This window comes from Alnus glutinosa, chromosome 11 (assembly GCF_958979055.1).
Source record: "Alnus glutinosa chromosome 11, dhAlnGlut1.1, whole genome shotgun sequence".
NCBI lineage: Eukaryota > Viridiplantae > Streptophyta > Magnoliopsida > Fagales > Betulaceae > Alnus > Alnus glutinosa.
The window spans coordinates 8,522,377-8,542,279 of record NC_084896.1 but is presented as its reverse complement, the minus strand read 5'-3'; the positions used below and the strand labels follow the sequence as shown (position 1 = coordinate 8,542,279).

At 37.1% G+C, this 19,903-nt stretch overlaps 1 protein-coding gene across 2 annotated transcripts; it reads right to left on the bottom strand.

The window, feature by feature from the left end:
• Positions 1–1,803: 1,803 nt before the first annotated feature.
• Positions 1,804–17,391, bottom strand: LOC133882124 (protein EI24 homolog). Of its 2 annotated transcripts, none has more exons than XM_062321230.1 (12): positions 17,210–17,391; positions 16,931–16,996; positions 15,599–15,749; positions 14,078–14,130; positions 10,176–10,298; positions 9,986–10,049; positions 9,679–9,764; positions 9,512–9,594; positions 3,890–3,966; positions 3,645–3,760; positions 2,236–2,317; positions 1,804–2,131 (listed from the first exon to the last, which is right to left on the bottom strand). In XM_062321230.1, the coding sequence occupies exons 1-11, from the start codon at positions 17,329–17,331 to the stop codon at positions 2,251–2,253; spliced, it is 1,008 nt and encodes a 335-aa protein (XP_062177214.1). In that variant the 5' UTR covers positions 17,332–17,391; the 3' UTR covers positions 1,804–2,131; positions 2,236–2,250. The 2 variants fall into 2 exon arrangements, with proteins under 2 accessions (XP_062177214.1, XP_062177215.1); XM_062321231.1 differs by having other exon boundaries at positions 9,700–9,764.
• Between the last annotated feature and the right edge of the window lie 2,512 nt (positions 17,392–19,903).

Below are 19,903 nucleotides of genomic sequence, written 5' to 3'. Positions count from 1 at the left end.
TTTTTGAGCATGTTGGATACCATTCAAGCTGTCAGGGGTTCATTATCTTGCCCATGTCCTTGGCAATTCTTCTCATAGTGACATCATTTCTTTTATTAAAATAAAAAATAGTAACTTATTATTATTATTATTATTATTATTATTATTATTATTTATTTTTAATTATTTTTCTGAGTGTTGTTGTTGTGAGTACTAGTACTACTGGTTTCCTAATCAACAGTGTCCTACCATTGCTGGGTGTGTAGGCTTTCTAGTGGCGACAGGGGTTGCACCTACCGAGTAGATTCTCTGAAGAAAGTTCCAAAAAGGGCATACAATGCGAAAAAAGCATTAAAACAAAAGAAAACCAAACAAAAGGACTAGGAGAAAAAGGCAGGGGAACCCAAGAGGCCAAAAGAGTGAATTAAAAATAAATCTATTTTTATATATATATATATATATTTTTTTTTATATTTTTGAATATTTGATGCAGAGTATAGTCAACTAGAAAATGTTTTTAGTTGGAATAATGCTATACATTATTTTATTATCCTCTCATCCTTCCAAAGCTTATGTAAAGTAGTTCTCCAGCTAAATAATAATAATAATAATAATTTTCATGCACCAGATTGTACAGGACATCACGCTACATCAGCTTTGAAGAGATGATAAAAAATAATGGAGTAATATATAACATTACTCTTTCAATTGATAAAAAAAAAATGACATTCACAAAGAGTAAAATAGTTTGCTCTTCTCATTTGCCTAAACTATTTTCCGCCGCTCTCCAACATCTTCGGGCAAACAATTGTGAGAGGGCCCCTTGTAGGACATACCTGCACAAACACCTACTTGGACAAGTGGAACCCACAAGGACTCTCATAATTGCATACCTAAATTGTAAGCAATATTAATAAACAACTACGCTAAATCTCAATCTCACTCCCGAAAGCCTTCTATCCTCACTCTCTTCCTCTGTAACTCATCTTTACTTTATATCCTGTCTTTATCTTCCATTCAACTCCTCATATTATACAAAAATGCAAAAAATATTTTGTGATTTTACATTACAAGCCAAACACGAAAAAAAATGTTTTTCACACTATTTTCAATTTAAAAATAAAAAATAAAAAAAAGTCACTTTTCTGCAAAAATGTTTACAGTTGAGAACATTTTCTGACACCAAAACAAACGGGAAGACAGTAATACCTTCCACCTCTAGGATCCATCTCATAATGTTAGCCCCTTATTATATCTTTAGATCAGAGTATTCTTTCTGAGATCAAGGTAAAAGACTAAAGTGATGTGAAATTAGGTCACCCTGGTTATCTGATCCTCGTAAAAGTTGAGACAAAAGAAAACAGTGTTCGGATTAGGTCGAATATTTATCTATTTATACAACCACATAGTCCTAACCAACCAGAAATGTAGATAGTGATAAGAATATTAGTTAAGCCTTTTGCCTAATTTTCAACCTGTAATTCTATTTAAGAAATTCTGATCAAACCAAAAATTTACACAATAAACATACTAAATAAAGGGATCTGTTATACCAACAAAACTATGCAAACAGTTCACACAACTATAATATGTTAAATCCATTTGCTTCCACTAGTTGTAAATACTTTTTTTTTTGCCAGCCAAACACAACTCATTGCATTTAGAAATGAACCCGTGACTTCATCCTCCTATTCCTCTATTAAATTATTTAAGCAATAAGCATAACAAACTTTATAGCCAGCACAATTACAGTTCATCTCTTAGAAATAACTAATGTTATTTTGTAGATTGCTATACGACTGACATACAATTGAAATTACGTGGTAGTGAAAATCATCATCGGATCAACAAGGCTTTGTAAAAAAGAAAAATCAATGGCTGATTTACATTGTCACGTTATTCTAGTTGTATGACAGTCGTATAACAGTCTACTAAATAGAATTTTTCCTAAAAAATTTCTCGCTATCTGACAAGCTCACAAAATCTGACCACCAATAGTTTGTAATGAACAAATTACTGTACATATGAACCCTTATGTACACTAGATACAGAACTAAAACTCTAGCCGGTTCTTATGCTTTATCTCCAACTATCGTGCTTAATGTACATACACATTGTGCAGAATTTCTTCGATAATCAGCTTGGACCACACCTTTATGTTGTCACATGACAAAATGAAATTAACAAATGAATTAGTATAGCATTTCAACGAAAACTGCAAGGCATAGGCATGCATTCTATCAACTGAAAACTTACTGTTGTCATAACTTCTTAATGTGCCTTATTGTCTTGCATTTGGTCATGACGTTCTAAGGGCAAGAGAGATAACACCCGCAGCCTGCGGAAGATGGTCCAATCAAGACATGCAGAGCATTAGTCTCATACTATAAAAGTTCAAACAGTACCAGTTTTCCTTCTTGAAGGATTATAGAATATGACACCAAGAAGAACCAATCTCTTTGCAGTACTAACAAGATGCTAGCATGAATTTAATTAAAAGTGATTTGCAGATATATGTTCTTTGAACACATCCTCAAAAGTCCAAGCCTAGCGTCTTCTGCAACTCGAAAATCATGTATTACCATATAATTCTATATAAGTTCTTAAATTGCATATGCCTATATCTAAAATGACTTTGTCGTAAGCTTCCAGGAATCTTCACCAATCTTAGCAAGTACAGAAGTTTGAATAATATGATAATAGCTACAGAAAAAGAATCGAGCTGCACTGTTATAAGTGCATATTTATATTTTTGTGTGCTTGCGCATGGGTGTGTGAGAGAGAGAGAGAGTCTCCATAAGATGGACTAAGCGGCTAAGCCCCTCAAACTTGCTTAAATCGGGCCAATCCACTAGATGATCACTTATCAAATCTAAGGGCGTTATCTTAGAGTTGACATGGTGGCTGAGGTAGGTGATTTAAAGGAAGGCATATGCAAGGCTTCAGCCAATTTCTAGGTGTGTTAGAGAGCTTTAAAATTTGGCATCAGGGCAGAAGAGAACACAGAGAAACCCAAAATAATTTATGCATTCTTCCTTGGAATGTTGTGCTGCTGGATTATTTCTTGATACCAGTGTCATACTAACGAATGAGTTGTGTGAAGAACAGTTAAAGAAGTCCACTCTATTCCAAGTATGGCAGCACAAATTGAAATGGGTATACTTCAGAAAGCCTTTAAAGCCCAAAGGATGTTAGAACAAATTGTCAAATAGTTTACCAGAGGGCAAGCCCATTGACAAGACAGACTTATCAAAATAGAAGTGGTTTCTTCCATCTACAGCACACAAGAGGGTGAACATTTAGTATAGAATTTGTAGTGTACTCATGCACCTCTTTCAGAAAGCAAATTATCTTTTGCTTCCTTGATGTAGGATCTTTGGCAGCTTTCAGAAAAATCATCCACCAAATTTCCTAAGAACCTAACAAAATAATTGTCTAATCTAGTTCCCCTGTTTAAATCATAGGTATATAAATTGTTAGTTTACATTTCCAAAACATAAAAAAGTTGCTAATGATCCACAAAATGGGTAGTGATGTTAAGGTGCCCAAATAATATCTGAAATGGTCCATTGTATTTTCTATTATATTTGCAAAGTCTTGTTTATAGCAATTCAACATGTAACTTCCTTTGAGCAAAGAGACAATGAGCAAATTGGATAGCTTACGACAAAGTGTCCGCTGCATAAAATATTGGAAGCCTTCCCAATCCAACACCTTTCCATTTTCTTCTTTGGAAAGAAATATCCTGTTCAGCCCCTGAGCTTGTTGCAGTTAGGACAAACTGAAAGACACAATGTCAACGGTCACTCACATCAATGAAGAAAATATAAAAGCAAAATTGAACTTGAGCAAAGAGGAAACTAATCCAAATCCAACAATAATCAACCAAAAAGAGAAACGTTAAATGTACCAGTGGAAAGAGTATAGCCATAACCCCATAGCTCACAAGAGGTGAGAAAAAGAATATGGCCAGAACACAAGGGCTTCCTGGAAAACCATTAAAGAAAATAAGCTGTTGCACAGGCCACCCAAATCATGAATATATGAGAGGAAAGCAAATAGAGAGTATGCGTAACCTCTAATGTCTATTCCTACAGTAATATTAGGCTGCAAATGATGAAATTTGAGACATCACAAAGACCATAGCTTGTATGCATAAATCTAATTTGTTTCGCATCCACAAAACATATTTTAAAACTCTTAACATTTTTATTCTTTCCCCAAAATTCAACTCCTTTAACAGAACTAGAAAAACCCTCTTCTTCAACCCCTGTTCCTCCAACTTATGAAGGAGAAATAAAATTATTCAAAAGAGGCGTCAACAGTTCAGATTCAAAATATAACTTCTCCTAAAACGTCACAACAACCAATCTAATGTCCTCATTGGTCCTCAGAACCCATAGGCAAAAGTTTTGAAAATAATTTAAAACCACATATCGAATTTAATATCGATGGTTAAATTCACAAACTCAGAATCCGCAGCATGGAGTGTGGACTTCACCAACAGATCAAGAGTAACATGCAACTGATGCCAATAAGATGCCATGGAGGAGAGGAAAATACCCCAAGAGAAGAAGAAAGGCTGATCCAAAAAAAAACATAGTATTTGGCAAGATGTTCAACTGTAACTTGCTAGAAGAATTGAAATGCTGCTGTCAAATTCTCATTTTTGAATAGTTTTATGTCAAATCATCCAGTTATCCCAAAAACTTAAGTTGATAGGAAATTAATGATTTAATGATTTAATTAATATTCTAACACTACCTCTCACATATGGGTTCAAACTCTCTCATTAATAAGTGAAGCCTAACATGTAAAATATTTAATTGAAATGGGAGTTGAATGACAAAGACAAAATTCAAACTCATGACCTTTATTCTGATACCATGTAGAAATTTATGATGAAATGAAAAATGAGAGAAAAGTAGAAGCAAGAGAGAAAAGAGAGAAGATTTTGGGGCGGTTCGGCCTTATAGGCCTACGTCCTCCACTGAGAATTGCCACTTATGGTTACATTCTGCTCTTATTGTCTTGAATAATTTACAATACGATATTACCCTAATTATAAGAAAAATGGGGTAGGTGAAAGGTAGGGGTGGACACGGGTTGGGTCGGGTATTGGCCATTTCGGCAAACAGACCCGCATACTGCGGGTTTTAAAAAAACCCTACTCGAGTCCCGGCTACAGTGAACAGTATCCGCCGGGTATCGGGTTTTGAGGGGGAGGGTTGAACATGGCGGGTATTTAGGGTTTGGCAGAGTGGGTCGGGTCGGGTCGGGTCGGGTATTATGTGCATGGCATTTTTGTAACCCCCTGTACCTGCCCCTTTATCACAACCCTCACCTGTAATTCAAAACACAAAACCCATATTGAAAACTCTAATTTGCACAAATAAAACTCATAATCAGGCCGTAACAGATAGATCAAGACAGACCCACTATCATAAATGACTGAATCAAAACCCCTTGTCATGAATTATCAAAAAATACACAGCAACCCATCACCCCCATATGATTGCAAAACCTAGTGAACTCCCACATTACACACCACGGATAACCCAGGAGAAACAGCCAATTAGCACAAATGACTGGAAATCCTAGAGAGACAACCAAAACAAATTATCATAAATGAATGGTAAAGCACGTACCATTTTGGTTGAAAGCTAGGCGGAGTCTTGAGCAGCGACCTTAGGAGTGGTCATGATGGGCAGAGAATGTCGAAAAATGAAGAGGACAAGGAAGAAGAAGACGAGAGCAAAGTGAAAGAAGAGAATGAGCAAGATGATGGTGTTAAGAGTGAGTGACATAGGAGGATTAGGTTAGGGTTTTTTTGAAAATCAATTTTTAGGGTAAAAATGAGGGGTAGGGCGGGTACTTGGGATTTTAAAAACTTCATATCTGTAACCCACCCCGTCCCGCACAGATAGTCCAATATCTTAGCTGGAACCGCGATTTTAATACTGAAATCTGGACTTCGCAGGGCAGGGAGGGGTGGATTTTGCCCACTCCTGGCGAAGGGAATACAATAAAGGTATAAAACATAAATGGTAAATATTCTAATAAGGAAAAATCTATCAACCTAATATGGATATCATATATTCTAGTATCTCCCTCAAACTCAAGATAGAAGCTTGAGTTTGAAAAAGAAAAACAACGGACTTTTTTTTTAAGATAGTTTTTTTGAGCTTTCTTTTTTTGCTGAAGTAGATCTAGTGCGGCAAGTACCAATTAATGAACACGAGCTCGGCCTTTAGATGCATCGATGAAGTAGATGAGATTCTTGTGTAGCAACAGCTAAAGCTGGACGTGAGCTCAGATGGACCAGAATCAAATGCGATGCGAAACAAAGGATGGGCATCAAACCAGGTTGAGATCTGGTGATGTTGGTGGAGGGCCACTGTATATGATGGCAGACCACGTAGGACCCCTCGTCCACCTCACCCTAATCCACATTACTTAGCCTTGGAAGGAACAAATGTACCTGTCATGGACCACCCGTGAGATCGTGTGGAGTAGCATTGCAGGGTGGCCACTCTGCAAGCACGTGGAGCAGCATCCTAGAGTAATGGGTAGTTGTTAAGCAGTATCTTAGTGGGTAGTTACATGCAGTATCTTAGTGGGTAGTTTACATTCAACATCCTAGAGTAATGGGTAGTTTACATGCAATATCTTAGTGGGTAGTTTACATTCAGCATCATGTAGTGGTCAGTTGTTCGTAACTCTAGTATAAGACAAAGGTCCAGAAATCAGATATGGTATTGATTATTGTATTGACATTTGTCATTGTGGTTTGTATGCAATCCTTAATTGGATTCATTATCTATCAAATATCTTTCATTTCTATTCAAATTACCGTGAGCTCCTATCAACTTGGTATCAGAGCATGGCTACCAACAAGGAAAGTATCGAGAAATTGGAATCAGAAATGCAGGAGCTAGAAGAAGGTATGCAGAAGATGAGTGCGGATTCACAGTCCAACTTTGCGGCGTCGCAATCCAACTTTAAGGAGCTTAATGGTGCATTTAGCAAAAGAATTTTCAAAAACAAATATGATTCTGATTTTGCTTTTTTCAAAAACAAATCATATTTTATTCAACTTTTTTAAAAAAGTCAAACTTCGAAATTTGCGCACCAAATAAGAATTGAATTCTGTTTTCAAAATCGAACACCCAAACGGACTATAAGGAATTATTCTCCAAGGGATTTGACCAGGGTGAATCATCTGCAGCCAAAGAAAAAGGATCATTTCAAGGGCATGGAAATCATTCTTCCGGGCATTCAAATGGTTCTAAGGGATCAAGTAATTTCACTAAGTTGGAATTTTCCCGTTACTTGGGAAACGATCCCAATGTATGGCTAAACCGGGTAGTCCAATACTTCGACTATAAACAAACACCGGAGGAGCAAAAGGTGTCCTTGACAACCTTTCATCTCGAAAGTGAAGCCAATCAATGGTGGCAATGGGTTCAAAATTTGTGTAAGGAAGAACCAGTACCCATCACATGGGAAGCCTTCGAACGAGAGTTGTTGATTCGATTTGGTCCTCTCGAAGTTGAGGACTATGGCAAAGCCCTCACCAAGATACAACAAGCCAAAACATTACGTGAATACCAACAAGAATTTGAAAGTCTAGCAAATCGAGTGGAAGGATGGCGTCAAAAAGCATTAGTAGAAGCATTCCTCGGAGGGCTGAAACCAGACATTGTTTCTGCCGTGCGTGTGTTCAAGCCCAAGACCCTCCGTGACGCCATTGAATTGGCACGCATGAGGGATGAAAACATCTCCAAATCACGGAAAAATCCACGAAGTGACGAGCCAAGACCGCAGTACACCAGCTTCATGCAGAAATCTACTGGGCAAGTGACATCAACCAATGGGCAGGCAGCAACGACGTCCGTTGTCCCTACCACAAGAACATATTCTTCTGGGGCTGCCAAGAAGTTGTCTTGGAAAGAAATGCAAAAACGTAAAGAGAAGGGATTGTGTTTTGGGTGCCAAGAGAAATTCACGCCCAGGCACCGGTGCCAAAAACCACAAGCCTTCTTCATTGAAGCCTACACCACTAAAGATGAACTGCTGGACTTTGCAAAAGCAACCAAAGGAAACAAATGTGCTGAGGAAGAAGAACCACTCATCTCATTTCATGCCATTGCTGGCAATAATGGGCCTAAAACCATGAGGATCAAAGCTGCCATTGGTAGGAGAAACTTGGTGATCATTTAATTAATATTCTAACATTTTCAAGATGAGGGCATTGTGGTCTTTTCATATTGTTCACACCAGCTGTTTACTAGAGCTTGATTATGTGCGATGCCTATGTAAGGCTTCATTAATGTTTTCAGAAGTGAATGCAAAATTGAATAGGTAGACACCGGAATAAGATCCTCTCCATTTTATAAACCTAATGCTGTATATGTTGCCACATGGTGAACGCGTTGTTACGTTATTTAAAAATTTTAAATGATGTGGCATCATGAGCATTGTTAGATATAACAAAATAAAATCTTAATTATAAAATGAACCCTCTTCGTTTCACTTGAAATGGAGAGGATCCTTGTCCATAAACACCTAAATAAGGCTTGTATTAATGTTTTCAAAAGCCAACGAGAAGTTGGGTAGGTAGAGGCGTATTAAAGCCATGTATTAGTAGGCAATTAATGAAGTAAAAAACACGTGTTTATTTCATCAGTGATCAGCTTTATCTTGGGTGTGATGCTCAAGAACCATAGTATGATGCTAGGTTGATCTCCCTCCCTCCCTCCCTCTCTCTTCTTTTCTATTAACTTGCTGTTTGCTGTGCTCCATCCCCTTTACACAGATTATTCCAGCCCTAAATACTAATATCCCAGCCCCAAACACGACTATGAACCTAATCCGTACAGACCTAAGCAGATCTGTTAGTTTCCCCTAAACCAGTACCAAAATCCTTAGATTTTCAGTCATTGGGTGCTGAAGATAAGATCCTCCAACAATGACTAAAAGAGGCACTCGTCCTTACAGATCTACATGTTTATTCTTTCTTTCTTTTCGCTTTCTTTTTTTTTCTTTTTTTTTTTTAAGCTTGAAACATCAGAAAGTTAATAAATGTTCAAATTAAGTCAGGGTACGCAGCAATTCTAGACACAATTCCCTGTTGAAAACAATAAAGTCTTGGGCTACCTCACACCCACAGCTTGATATTTATTTCATTAGACAGTATAGAATGGTTTTGATTAAAGCACACCATCATTATAAAAACTTGACTAAACTAGTTATGTCAAATACTAAACCTTCCTCTCAGCATTGTGGAAACTGGTGCCACAATTTATCAAGTCAGCTTCAATTCCTAACCATGAAGCCACATGACTAAGTACTCTCCAGCATTGCTACTTAAGATCAGTAATCATGGATTCTCTCATATGAGAAACTATAGAGCAAACAACTAAAGGGAAGCCAGGTGTATCTGAACAGCATATTTTGCCATGAGAAAAAACCAACAGATACACTTAAGCAAATCCAATTAAGCAATTGACTCCACTGAAAAGTATATTACCAAAACCAGCAAAATATGGCCAGTTAGATTCAAAGAAGTCCAGCCTTTTGTCCAGAGCCACTTCAGAAAAGTTCCATTTGTATCTAATAAGTTCAAAAGCTTAGTTAGTATTATCTGGCCAATTGTGAGTATAACATATAGAACAGCAGATTAGATGCACAACATACTCGAAACAGTAGTAGGCATACATCCAGGATAGTAGTAGGAAATTGAGCACTTTCCCTACATAAGGTACAAATCCTGTAGCAAAAACCTGCGCACAATTCTCAAAAAGTATCATGTCTGTCATCCATTAAGTAAAGAGATAACAAAGTGATGTTAAGTTTGTGCTACTCCTACTCCTAGGGCGGGAAGAAGATAAGAAAACACAAAGAATTGCAAACAAAAAATGCAGTAACAGCCTCATCAAAATATAATATACATATATACACAGACAAACACACACAGCAAAAATAATACAAAGATATATTTCACCTCTAAGAAGAAGAAGCTCAAAAGAAGAACTGAATACACCTGCTCTCCTATTCCAACCATGACCCTGTGTGAACAAGAATAAATGAACCCTAAAAATTTATTGTGGAACGTTTTAATTGTGAATAAGTGCCTGCAATCAGCAGTAAAGAATCCATTTTTAAACACCATCAGTGACCAATAGTAACTTTACCCTCCCAGGCCAGCAAGTCTTTCCGTATGAGCTGTACTTTTTGCACTTGGGCTTGAGGGTTCCACTCCAGAAGGCCCAGATCTCCCCATTGCAGCAAAACCAAACTTGGCAATGTCAGTGTACCTGAATGAAGACATTCTTTTAAAGCTACAGATCAGGTAAACAAATAATTAAGCTTCAGAGGTAATGTATGGGAAACATTGAATTTGTACCCAAAAAAAAAAAAGGAAAAATGCAAAATCAGTCTATGTAGTTTCACTAAGTTACAAATAGCTCCCTGGGGTTTAAAAAGTGACCGAAAACTCCCTAGAGTAAGCAAAAAACACAAATACGTTCCTAGACGCGTTTTCCGTAAGCAAATTGGACGGAATCCATTAATGTTACCGCTAATAATATTGTGGTAAGTCTCTTTTATAATAAAAAAATAAAAAAAAATAAAAAAAAAAAAAAAAAAAAAAAAAACCAAAACAAAAACTATAAAATATAAAAACAAAAGGCAAAAAATAGAGAAAAAAAAAAAAAGAAGAAGAAAAAAAACCACATTCTCCTTGAACTTCGCTTCCTCGAGAAATTGGAGAATCAGAATCACCAATTCTCTGCTCAAAGACGACATTTCGGCCCCACCGAAGGTGCCCAAGACTTCAAGTTCAAGGAAATGGGTTTTCTCTTAATGTTAAAAATTGGAGATTTTTTGAGAAGATAGGGTAAGATAGGGTTTAGAGAGAGAGAGAGAGTGTGTGTTGTTGCTTAGGAAAATTCAGAGCTTTGGCGTTTGAGTGAAGGCATTTTCTGGAGTTTGGTGGGTTTTATGGTGGGAATATGGTGATATTGGGAGTGGTAGCCTCTAGGGTTTGGGGTTCCATGCTCAGCCGTTCAACGAGACCAATTGTGGACAAAAAAGTTGCCTCAGTTTTGGCCAAAGGGGGTGACCAAACCACCACTTTTTTTTCTTTCTATTTTTTGCTTTTGCTTTTTCTTTTTATATATATATTGTTCCAAAGGACACGTGTCACAATATTATTAGTGCTGATATGACAAATTAACAGATTCCGTCCAATTTGCTAAAGGAAAATGCGTCCAGCTTATTTATGTTTTTCGCTTACTCTAGGGATTTTTCCATCACTTTTTAAACCCTAAGAAACTATTTGCAACTAAGTAAAATCACAACGATTGATTTTGTATTTTTCAAAAAAAAAAAAAAGGATTGCTTGCTCATATTATTTTTTTTATTAAAAAAAAAAAAAGAAAAAAAAAAGAGTATACCATCATCATAATTGTTTACAAGTCTCGTCTTCAAAAAAAATTGTTTACAAGTCTCACCCAAGTAATGACACTGGCCGATATTACATTCCAAGAAAACAATTAAAAGCATAAATTATCACAAATTTCCATCTAATTAGTATTTTTTTTTTTTTTTTGAAAATATAAATAATGCATATCATTAATAAGCGCAGAGAGGCGCAACCCTAATACACAGAATGTATGACATCCCAAAGTTTGTAGCAAAAACTTCAGCCTCTCCTCTATGTGATGTAACAAGTAATGTGCTTAGAAGTGAGTTGAACTCTTAAGTTATTTAGTTTGGCTCGTTTCAAAGATGCTTTCATGGCAAATCATTTACAGCTTACTAGTGACTCTCCTCAAAAGAATATTGATTTTATCAGAGCAGCACATGTCTGAGAGGTAGATTTTTTCACTACTTTTTTAATATGTTGTATTCCATCAAGCTAAGATGGGGCGGTGAAGACAAGTTATGTTGGGCTCCTTCCAAGATAGGGTTGTTTGATGTCAGATCGTTTTATAATATCCTTGCTCCCCATGACAATGACTCTTTCCCTAGAAAGAGTATTTGGCAGAGCCAATCTCCCCACGTATCTCCTGTTGTTGTTCCCTATTCCTTTGAGGGTGGCTAATCGTCTTGAAAAAATCCAGAGGGATTTCTTATGGGGTGGGGCATAGGGGATGAGGCCAAATTTCATTTAGTGAAATGGAACAGGATTTGTACTCCGTTGCATTCAGGTGGGTTGGGAGTTCACAACCTCACCCAGTTTAATCAAGCTCTTCTGGGTAAATGGTTGTGGAGATATGGTAGGGAGAGAGAGGCTTTATGGCGTTTGGTGATTGACGCCAAATTTGGGCGCCTAAAGGGTGGGTGGTGTTCTATTGAGGTGTTGGATTCCTATGGAGTGGGGGTTTGGAAATATATCAGGAAAGGATGGGAGAAGTTTTGCAATTATGTTTGGTTTGTGGTAGGGGATGGGTCACATATCAGTTTCTGGCATGATTGGTGGTGTGGGGAGAGATCTTTGAAGCACTGTTCTCCAGTTCTGTATAGTATTGTGAGGAACAAAGCTGCAATGGTGGTGGATAATTTGGTTGTTCATAATGGAAATATCCATTGGAATGTTCTCTTTACGCGGCAACTCTAGGACTGGGAGATGGAGATGGTGCTTTCCTTCTTCGAGTGGTTGTACACCACTTCGATTCGACAAGGAGGGGGTGACAAGTTAGTTTGGAACCTCTCTACAAGGGGCTATTTTGAAGTAAATGAAGTGCTTAGTAGGAAAGAAGGCCCATCATTCCCGTGGAAGAATATATGGTGTGCTAAGGCTCCGACAAAGGTGGCGTTCTTTGTATGGTCTGCAGCTTTAGAAAAAATATTGACCCATGACAATCTGCGAAAGAGGAATATTGTGGTTATTGAGTGGTGTTGTATGTGTAAAAAGAAAGGGGAGTCTATTGACCATCTGTTACTTCATTGCGACACCGCCCGTGAGCTTTGGAGCTTTATGTTTTCTTTATTTGGAGTTGAGTGGGTCATGCCACAAACGGTGCTGGAATTGTTGACTACATGGGGTGCGTTTTTTGGGCATGGCCTAGCTAAAAAAGTTTGGCGGTTAGTTCCTCATTGTGTTTTGTGGAACATTTGGCGGGAGCGGAATGCAAGGCTTTTTGAAGATGTCGAGACTGTAATGGTAGTGTTAAGGAAGCGTGTGCTTAACACGCTATATCTTTGGATAGCGTCCCGTCTTTGCCACCTAGGTGTTTCTACTTTTGTAGACTTTCTAAATTTATTAGCTGTTCCTCCCGTTTAGGAGTACTCTTGTATACTTCCCGTGTATTAGGGTTGCGCCCCTCTGCGCTTTTTTATTGAAGTTGAAATTACTTATCAAAAAAAAAAAGAGTATTTGGCAGAGTAAGGTTCCCTTGAAAGTAACGTTCTTTGCTTGGTCGGCCGCTTTAGGAAAGATCCCCACTTTGGATAATTTAAAGAAACGGCATCTCATAGTGGTAGATTGTTGTTGCATGTGCAAGAAGAGTGAGGAATCTGTAGATCACCTTCTACTCCATTGTGAGACTGCTTATGCCTTTATGGAGTTTTATTTTCAACCTTTATGAGTTAAAGTGGGTCATGCCTCCGGGGTTAGTGGATCTCTTCGCTTGTTGGATAGGGCAATATTGTTCTTCTCAAAGTATAACAATGTGGAAGATGATCCCATCTTGTTTAATGTGGTGTATGAGGAGAGAAAAAAAAATTATAGTTTTTAGGATTGTGAGAGATCGGTGGTGGAGCTTAAGGCCTTCTTCAAAACCATTTATCACTGGACAACAACCTTTGATTGTCTTCATTTTACTAGCTTTCAAGATTTTCTTAATCCTTTTTCTTTTTCTATTTAGGTGTCTCTCTTGGATACTTCCCGAGTACTTGGGTTGCGCTCTTTCACTTTTTATTAAAATTTTGATTGCTTATAAAAAAAAAAAATGACACTGCATGATTATAGTCATTCAAAGATGACAACATGTAGTACCCTAGTCCAACTCATAGCTATAGGCACCAAGCTGAAACAATCAAAGATATACATAAACCACAGAACATAGCCATCGGAAAGGAAGAACGGTACCATATATTGCTTAGAATTAAGCTGAACACATAGAGTGGGTAGAACCAAAAGACCTGCAAGTTATGATCAGATAAATGATTTGTATCAGCGAAAGTTAACAAAGGAACTGATGGAGAAATAAATTTTTTTTTTTTTTTTTTTCATATAGAACAAAAGCCACGAATAAACATGTTTCATCATCTGAGCCATGTCAACAAGTTATGTCCAATATGCCATTCTATTCTCACCTTGTTAGGAAAAACAAAAACATTATGCATTTTTGCTCAAAATAAGGAAAAGGGGTGGGGGACGTATAGCATCCTTGTAATCTTAAGTTACCACCTTGATCAGGAAGTCAATTGATATACTTTTAATCAAGAATTCCAGAGAATGGCATCTTTTTATAATTCTTTAACTATCACTAAGAAATTCTCCAGGTGAATAGCATAAGATATTTCTTTCTTAAAAACCGCCATCACTTGTCAACATAATCAGAAAACATGGATAGTTGACCATGAGGAAAAGGGAACCTGATTCTTCAGCCTCAACATAGTATGCAAATAAATTCTCAGAATTTTGAAACAACAAGAAATGCATGGTAACCATATGTAAGATTACATATAAGTTTGCGATGAGTAAGGTTCTTTAGTTTAAACTATATATATTAAAAGGCAGAGTATTATAAAGAGAGGAGAAGAAATCTCACAAGAGTAGAAAAAAGCATGACAGCAAAAGTTGTATTGGCACCAAAACCAATGGGAGGCTAAGATTATAGTTTATTTTATTAGTATTAATGATCCAGTCTAGATGGAGTCATCTTAATATGTTAGAAACTTGTTTGTGGGTCACAATGTAAAAATAGTTTCTGCATAACAATTAAAGCCAATTGGACTTTGTAGTAACCTTTAACCAAAACACCCGGATAGTTTGATGGTGACAGCTATGAAAATCAAAATGTAGTTTGGTGCTTTATAACATCAGAGAAAATATTGAGTTTCTGAGATTCATCTTGGGGAATATCTAGTTTCAGCAGGATGTCTTTGTAAAATTTTAATGAGAATCAAACCTATTTAGATTTCTCTTGCGAGACAAAAAGTTGTCATTCGCAGACAATTAGAACCTCAGCTTGGGGCTCTAGATAGACATGAGATCTGTTTTTCCATTGTACCTAAAGCTGAGAGAGCATCTTTACAGGAAAGCATTTGATCATGCTTACAATAGTGGGCTGTTAAAATTTGAGCTGGCTCTGGCAGCCCATATGTGTTTGTGCTTTTTGGTATCCTTTACATGAGTTTTTATGGGTAACATACGCATTTGATGTGAGTTTTCATCATATCCTTCTCTTTTGCACAAAATTATAGCTATGCTAACTTATTTACCCCATAAGGTCTTTTGAAAACAATGCAAATATCCAGTTTCCTGATATAAAAAGAACATATAAAAGGCATCTATGAAGCTGAACGATGAGACATTCCTGAAATGATTTTTAAGAAAGCTACATAAGTGAGGGTACAAAATGATAAACATGATACTGATACTTACATAAAAGAGTTGTATGAGTCCAAGACGTACGAAGGAATAAAATTTTAAAACGCCTCCAAATGAGCCTGCTATTTGAGAACTAAACTGTGAGCTCTGGTCAGGTAATATCCAGTGGAGCATTGGGATGACAACTGTGTTGAGGACAAACATACTGCAGAGGTATTGAAGATATTTAGATTATTAGAGCATGGCATGCATGATAAAAATACACTGCTTCACGACCAACAGAAGCATTAATACATCAACTAACACAGTAGGTTCAAATTGAGAAACAAAGGCCCAAATAACTGTAAAATATGTATGAAAAGCAAGCTAGAAAGCACTAGATAAATACATTTCCATTTTTTATAGTATTAAATAGAAAGATCTATTAGAGGTTGTGCCCCGCCGCCGCCCCCCCCCCCCCCCCCTTCCCCTTTTTCTAAAAGTGTTGAAAGCTATCTTTGCTTAGATTACTTATAAGAAAAAAACAAAACTTAATTAGCCAAATTGCCTACGGAGAAGAGTGAAATTCATAACATGCTAGGGTATTTAAGTCAATAGAATGAAATAACCACTGCATATAAGGTTTCATTTCCTGTAATTGACAATCGCTGCTGCTCATTCTTCTTCCTCTTCTTGTTTTCCCTTTCTGTGTGTATTTTGTTGCTCCCTTTAGAATTTTAAAAGCAGCTTCATTAAGCAACATTTTTATGATTTCTTAAAGGTCAGTCTCGTGTTTACCCATCATTGTACAAGAAAGATGTTCTCTGATGAATACATGGACCAAATATTGTTGTATGTCTGTCAAACAATCTTCAAACTGTTGAAATATCATATCCATAGTCTTAACCAACTAGGTGCTGCACAGGTCTGATTACATGTACCAAATTTTGGCCACTAAATGTTATTCTCATCAGCCAAACCCACCCAAGCAAGTTCTTTTTTTTCTTTTTTTCAAAGAAAGAAGAACAAACTTGTGGGCAGTGGACACCCGCTATACCATGGAGAAAGTTAAATAGTAAAGTCTGCAAGGTAGCAAATAACCTTGTAAGTGATGGGATCAAATCAACTACCATCTACCTCATGGGGTGGTATGACAGCAAAAGATAGGGCAGACCTTGTGCAGAGATCACAGTTATGGAATATTTAAATACTGCAAATTACCCAGTTGCTCAACTTTTAGTAAATACACATAGCATTACCTAATGGATCAAATATATTAAACACAACCGAAATTTCTAATCAACTACAATATTGGAATACCGAATAGACTACAAATGCTTTTAAATAAAACTGAGATCAAAACTGTTATCCAATTAAAGAATTTATAGAGAAATAAAAAGTGATTACCTTCCTAAGAAAATAAACCCATTCAGTAGAAAACATTGCCCCGTTCTGATCAAAAGCTTTCTCGACCTGCCACAATAATTTTTTTTTAAAAAAAATATCCAGAGACAGTAGCTAAAAGTATAAATTTGGAACCTAGTTTTCTTACAAAATCGAAGAACCCCTTAGTTTCTTCTATTTTCAAATATTTTCTCGTCAACCAAACGGAAAGCAAAGGTGATGAGAAATAGAGGCGTGCAAGGGAAGTTAATAATTTGAGAGAGTAATAGAGAGGGAAAGAACCTGCGGCAGAGAATGAAGACCCGGTGAAGACAACAGGCCTCTCTGAAACCCTCCAGCCATAGCAGCGTCGCTTGCTTTAATTTTGCGCTGTAAAGGTTCGTTAACGGTTTAGAGGCTTCCATTACAGAGAGAGAGAGAGAGAGTTTAGCTACGGAGACCAGGGCGTTGAGTACTCCACCAATAAATAAAAGTACCTTCGGAGTTCACCGGTTATAAAAATTTGTATTTTAATAATGGAAAAATTACAGTGTAACACTTAAACTACATGTCGTTTTGCAATAGTCTTACAAATTGCCAACATTTTGACTCTAGCCCTCCAAACTATCAAAATCTTTGAAAAAGACCCAATATAACAAAATATTCTCATATTACCTCTGCCATATGTCATTTATCAATTAAAAATAATAAAAAACTAAAAAACAAATTAAATTTTTTTAATTAAAAAAAAAAATTAGTGTTTGGCCAGTGGGGAGTGGCCTACCAGTGGCCCTAGGGCCGGGGATCAGTGGCAGCAGCGGCAGGCTCACTTTCGGAATCTGCCCGAACGATGAGACCGTCGATCCAGTGTGTTCCGGTGGATCTGAACAACATGGGTTCGTCGTAGGTTGGTGGTTTAGACGGCATGGAAGGCTTTCAGGAGTGGCCGGTTTCTCACCGGCTTCAATGCTGTGAGAAGAAGCCCTCGCTCAACCCCTACCCAACTATCCTCTAGTTCCCCGCAGTTCTGGTATATTTTCATCTGGGCAGACATAACTAATCCATGAGCAACAGAGAACAAGAAAACAATGAATGCATAAATGGTTCTATGAAGCTAGCAAGAAGAAAGGTTCACAGGATGGAGAGAATACCCATAGTTCCAGAAGCGTCGTTGCCACCATAGAAAGTAGTATGGGCGCTCTCCCACTGCCCACCGGTGTAAGCCCCTGGGATTCTAGCGTCAGCCACCGCAAAAAGCATGAGAAGGGAAGCAATGCTTAGAACACTCACCGTAGCCATTGTTGTGCGTTTGTGGGACAGAGAGAAAGAGCGAGAGAGAGATGTGGATTTCGGGGTGGCTGCGTGGCCACCCTTGACCCCTAGGCTGGCTGCGAGCCACCCCCAGAGGTGACGCCGGCCACCCCTCCCCAAGCATTTTCCTTAAAAAAAATAAAAATAAAAATAAAAATAAAAGTATTTTTTAGTTTACTTTTTTATTTATTTATTTTTTAGTTTTTTAGTTTTTTTAAATTGAAAAATGACACGTGGCAGTAGTAATATGTGGATATTTCGTCAAATTGGGCATTTTTCAAAGGTTTTGGACCTTTGGTAGTTTGGGAGCTAGAGTCGGAGTGTTGACAGTTTATGGAGTTAGTTGCAAAACGGCTGGTAGTTTAGAGGGCTAAACTGTAATTTTTCATTTAATCATTTATAGGTTAAAATATGTTTTTCTGCCCTTCAATTTATGAATCACATTTTAATTTTGACCTTAAATTATCTATTGTTTCAATTTAGAATACTACACAAATCTTTTCAAAAAAAGAGTACTACACAAATATTCTAATATCCTACAAAGTTAATTTGGAAAGGTCTAATAACCATTTGATCAAACTTTGTTAAAAAAATAAAATAAAGGGATAACCTCATTTAAGAGTACTGAACTTTCACAATTTTTTAAAGAAGATACCTAAACTTCAAACCGTCTCAATTTAGGGTATCAATTTTTCGGAAAGTCTTAATTAGGGGTCCTCCGTTATGATTTTTCGTTAAATTTTATCAAAATTTTCAAAATACCCCTGTGTTTTTAAAAAATTATAAAAAATTTCAAAGATTCAGGAATGTATATTTTTGCAAATTCCGTTAAATTCTAACCAACACATAAATCCTAGCAATTTTTTTCTTTTTTTTTTCCTAAAAAAAATGGGCATTTTGGGAATTTTGATATGATTTAACAGAAAATCCTAACGGAAGACCCCTATTTGAGACTTTCCAAAAAATTGATACCATAAATTAAGACAATTTGAAGTTCAGGTATCTTATTTAAAAAATGTGAAAGTTTGGTACCCTTAAGTTAAGTTCTCCTTGAAAAAAACAAGCGATAATTACACTTTACCCCCCTGATTTATCCACGGGGTGGCGATTTACCCTCCAATGTACCAAAATTGTTAGATGACCCTCCCGAACTTGCCAACGTGTAACAAAATCGACCATCCGTCCAGTCGCCCGTCTGTTTGGATGGAAAGTCAGTCATGTGCAAGTCACGTGACCGTTTAAGACAGATTCCCTCCCCAAAATACCCCCGCCTCATCCAGTGCCTGCCTGCCTTAGACATTGTGCGTGAGGTCCCCACTTCCATTTAGCACTTTCGAGGTCCCCACTTCCACTTAGCACTGTTACTTTCGAATGTTCTACACGAAGACTAACCCACCCATACCTAGTCGCCGAAATTCAAAGGAATCTGAACCTCTCAACTCTAAAAGGCGTTCATAATCGTTGTTAAAGAAAGGTTAGTGTTTTTTTAATGGAGAAAGTTTTTTTTTTGTGTGGGCGATTTGGGGGTTTTTGTTAATCTAGGGTTTTGAATTTGGGGGGTTTTGTTAATTTAGGGTTGTCGGCTTTGGGGTTTTTGTTGATGTTGTTTGTTTAGTCTCATTTTTAATATAGAAATTGACTGCAATTTGAGTATAAAAAAATCTTAGGGTTTGTCGGGATTTGGGG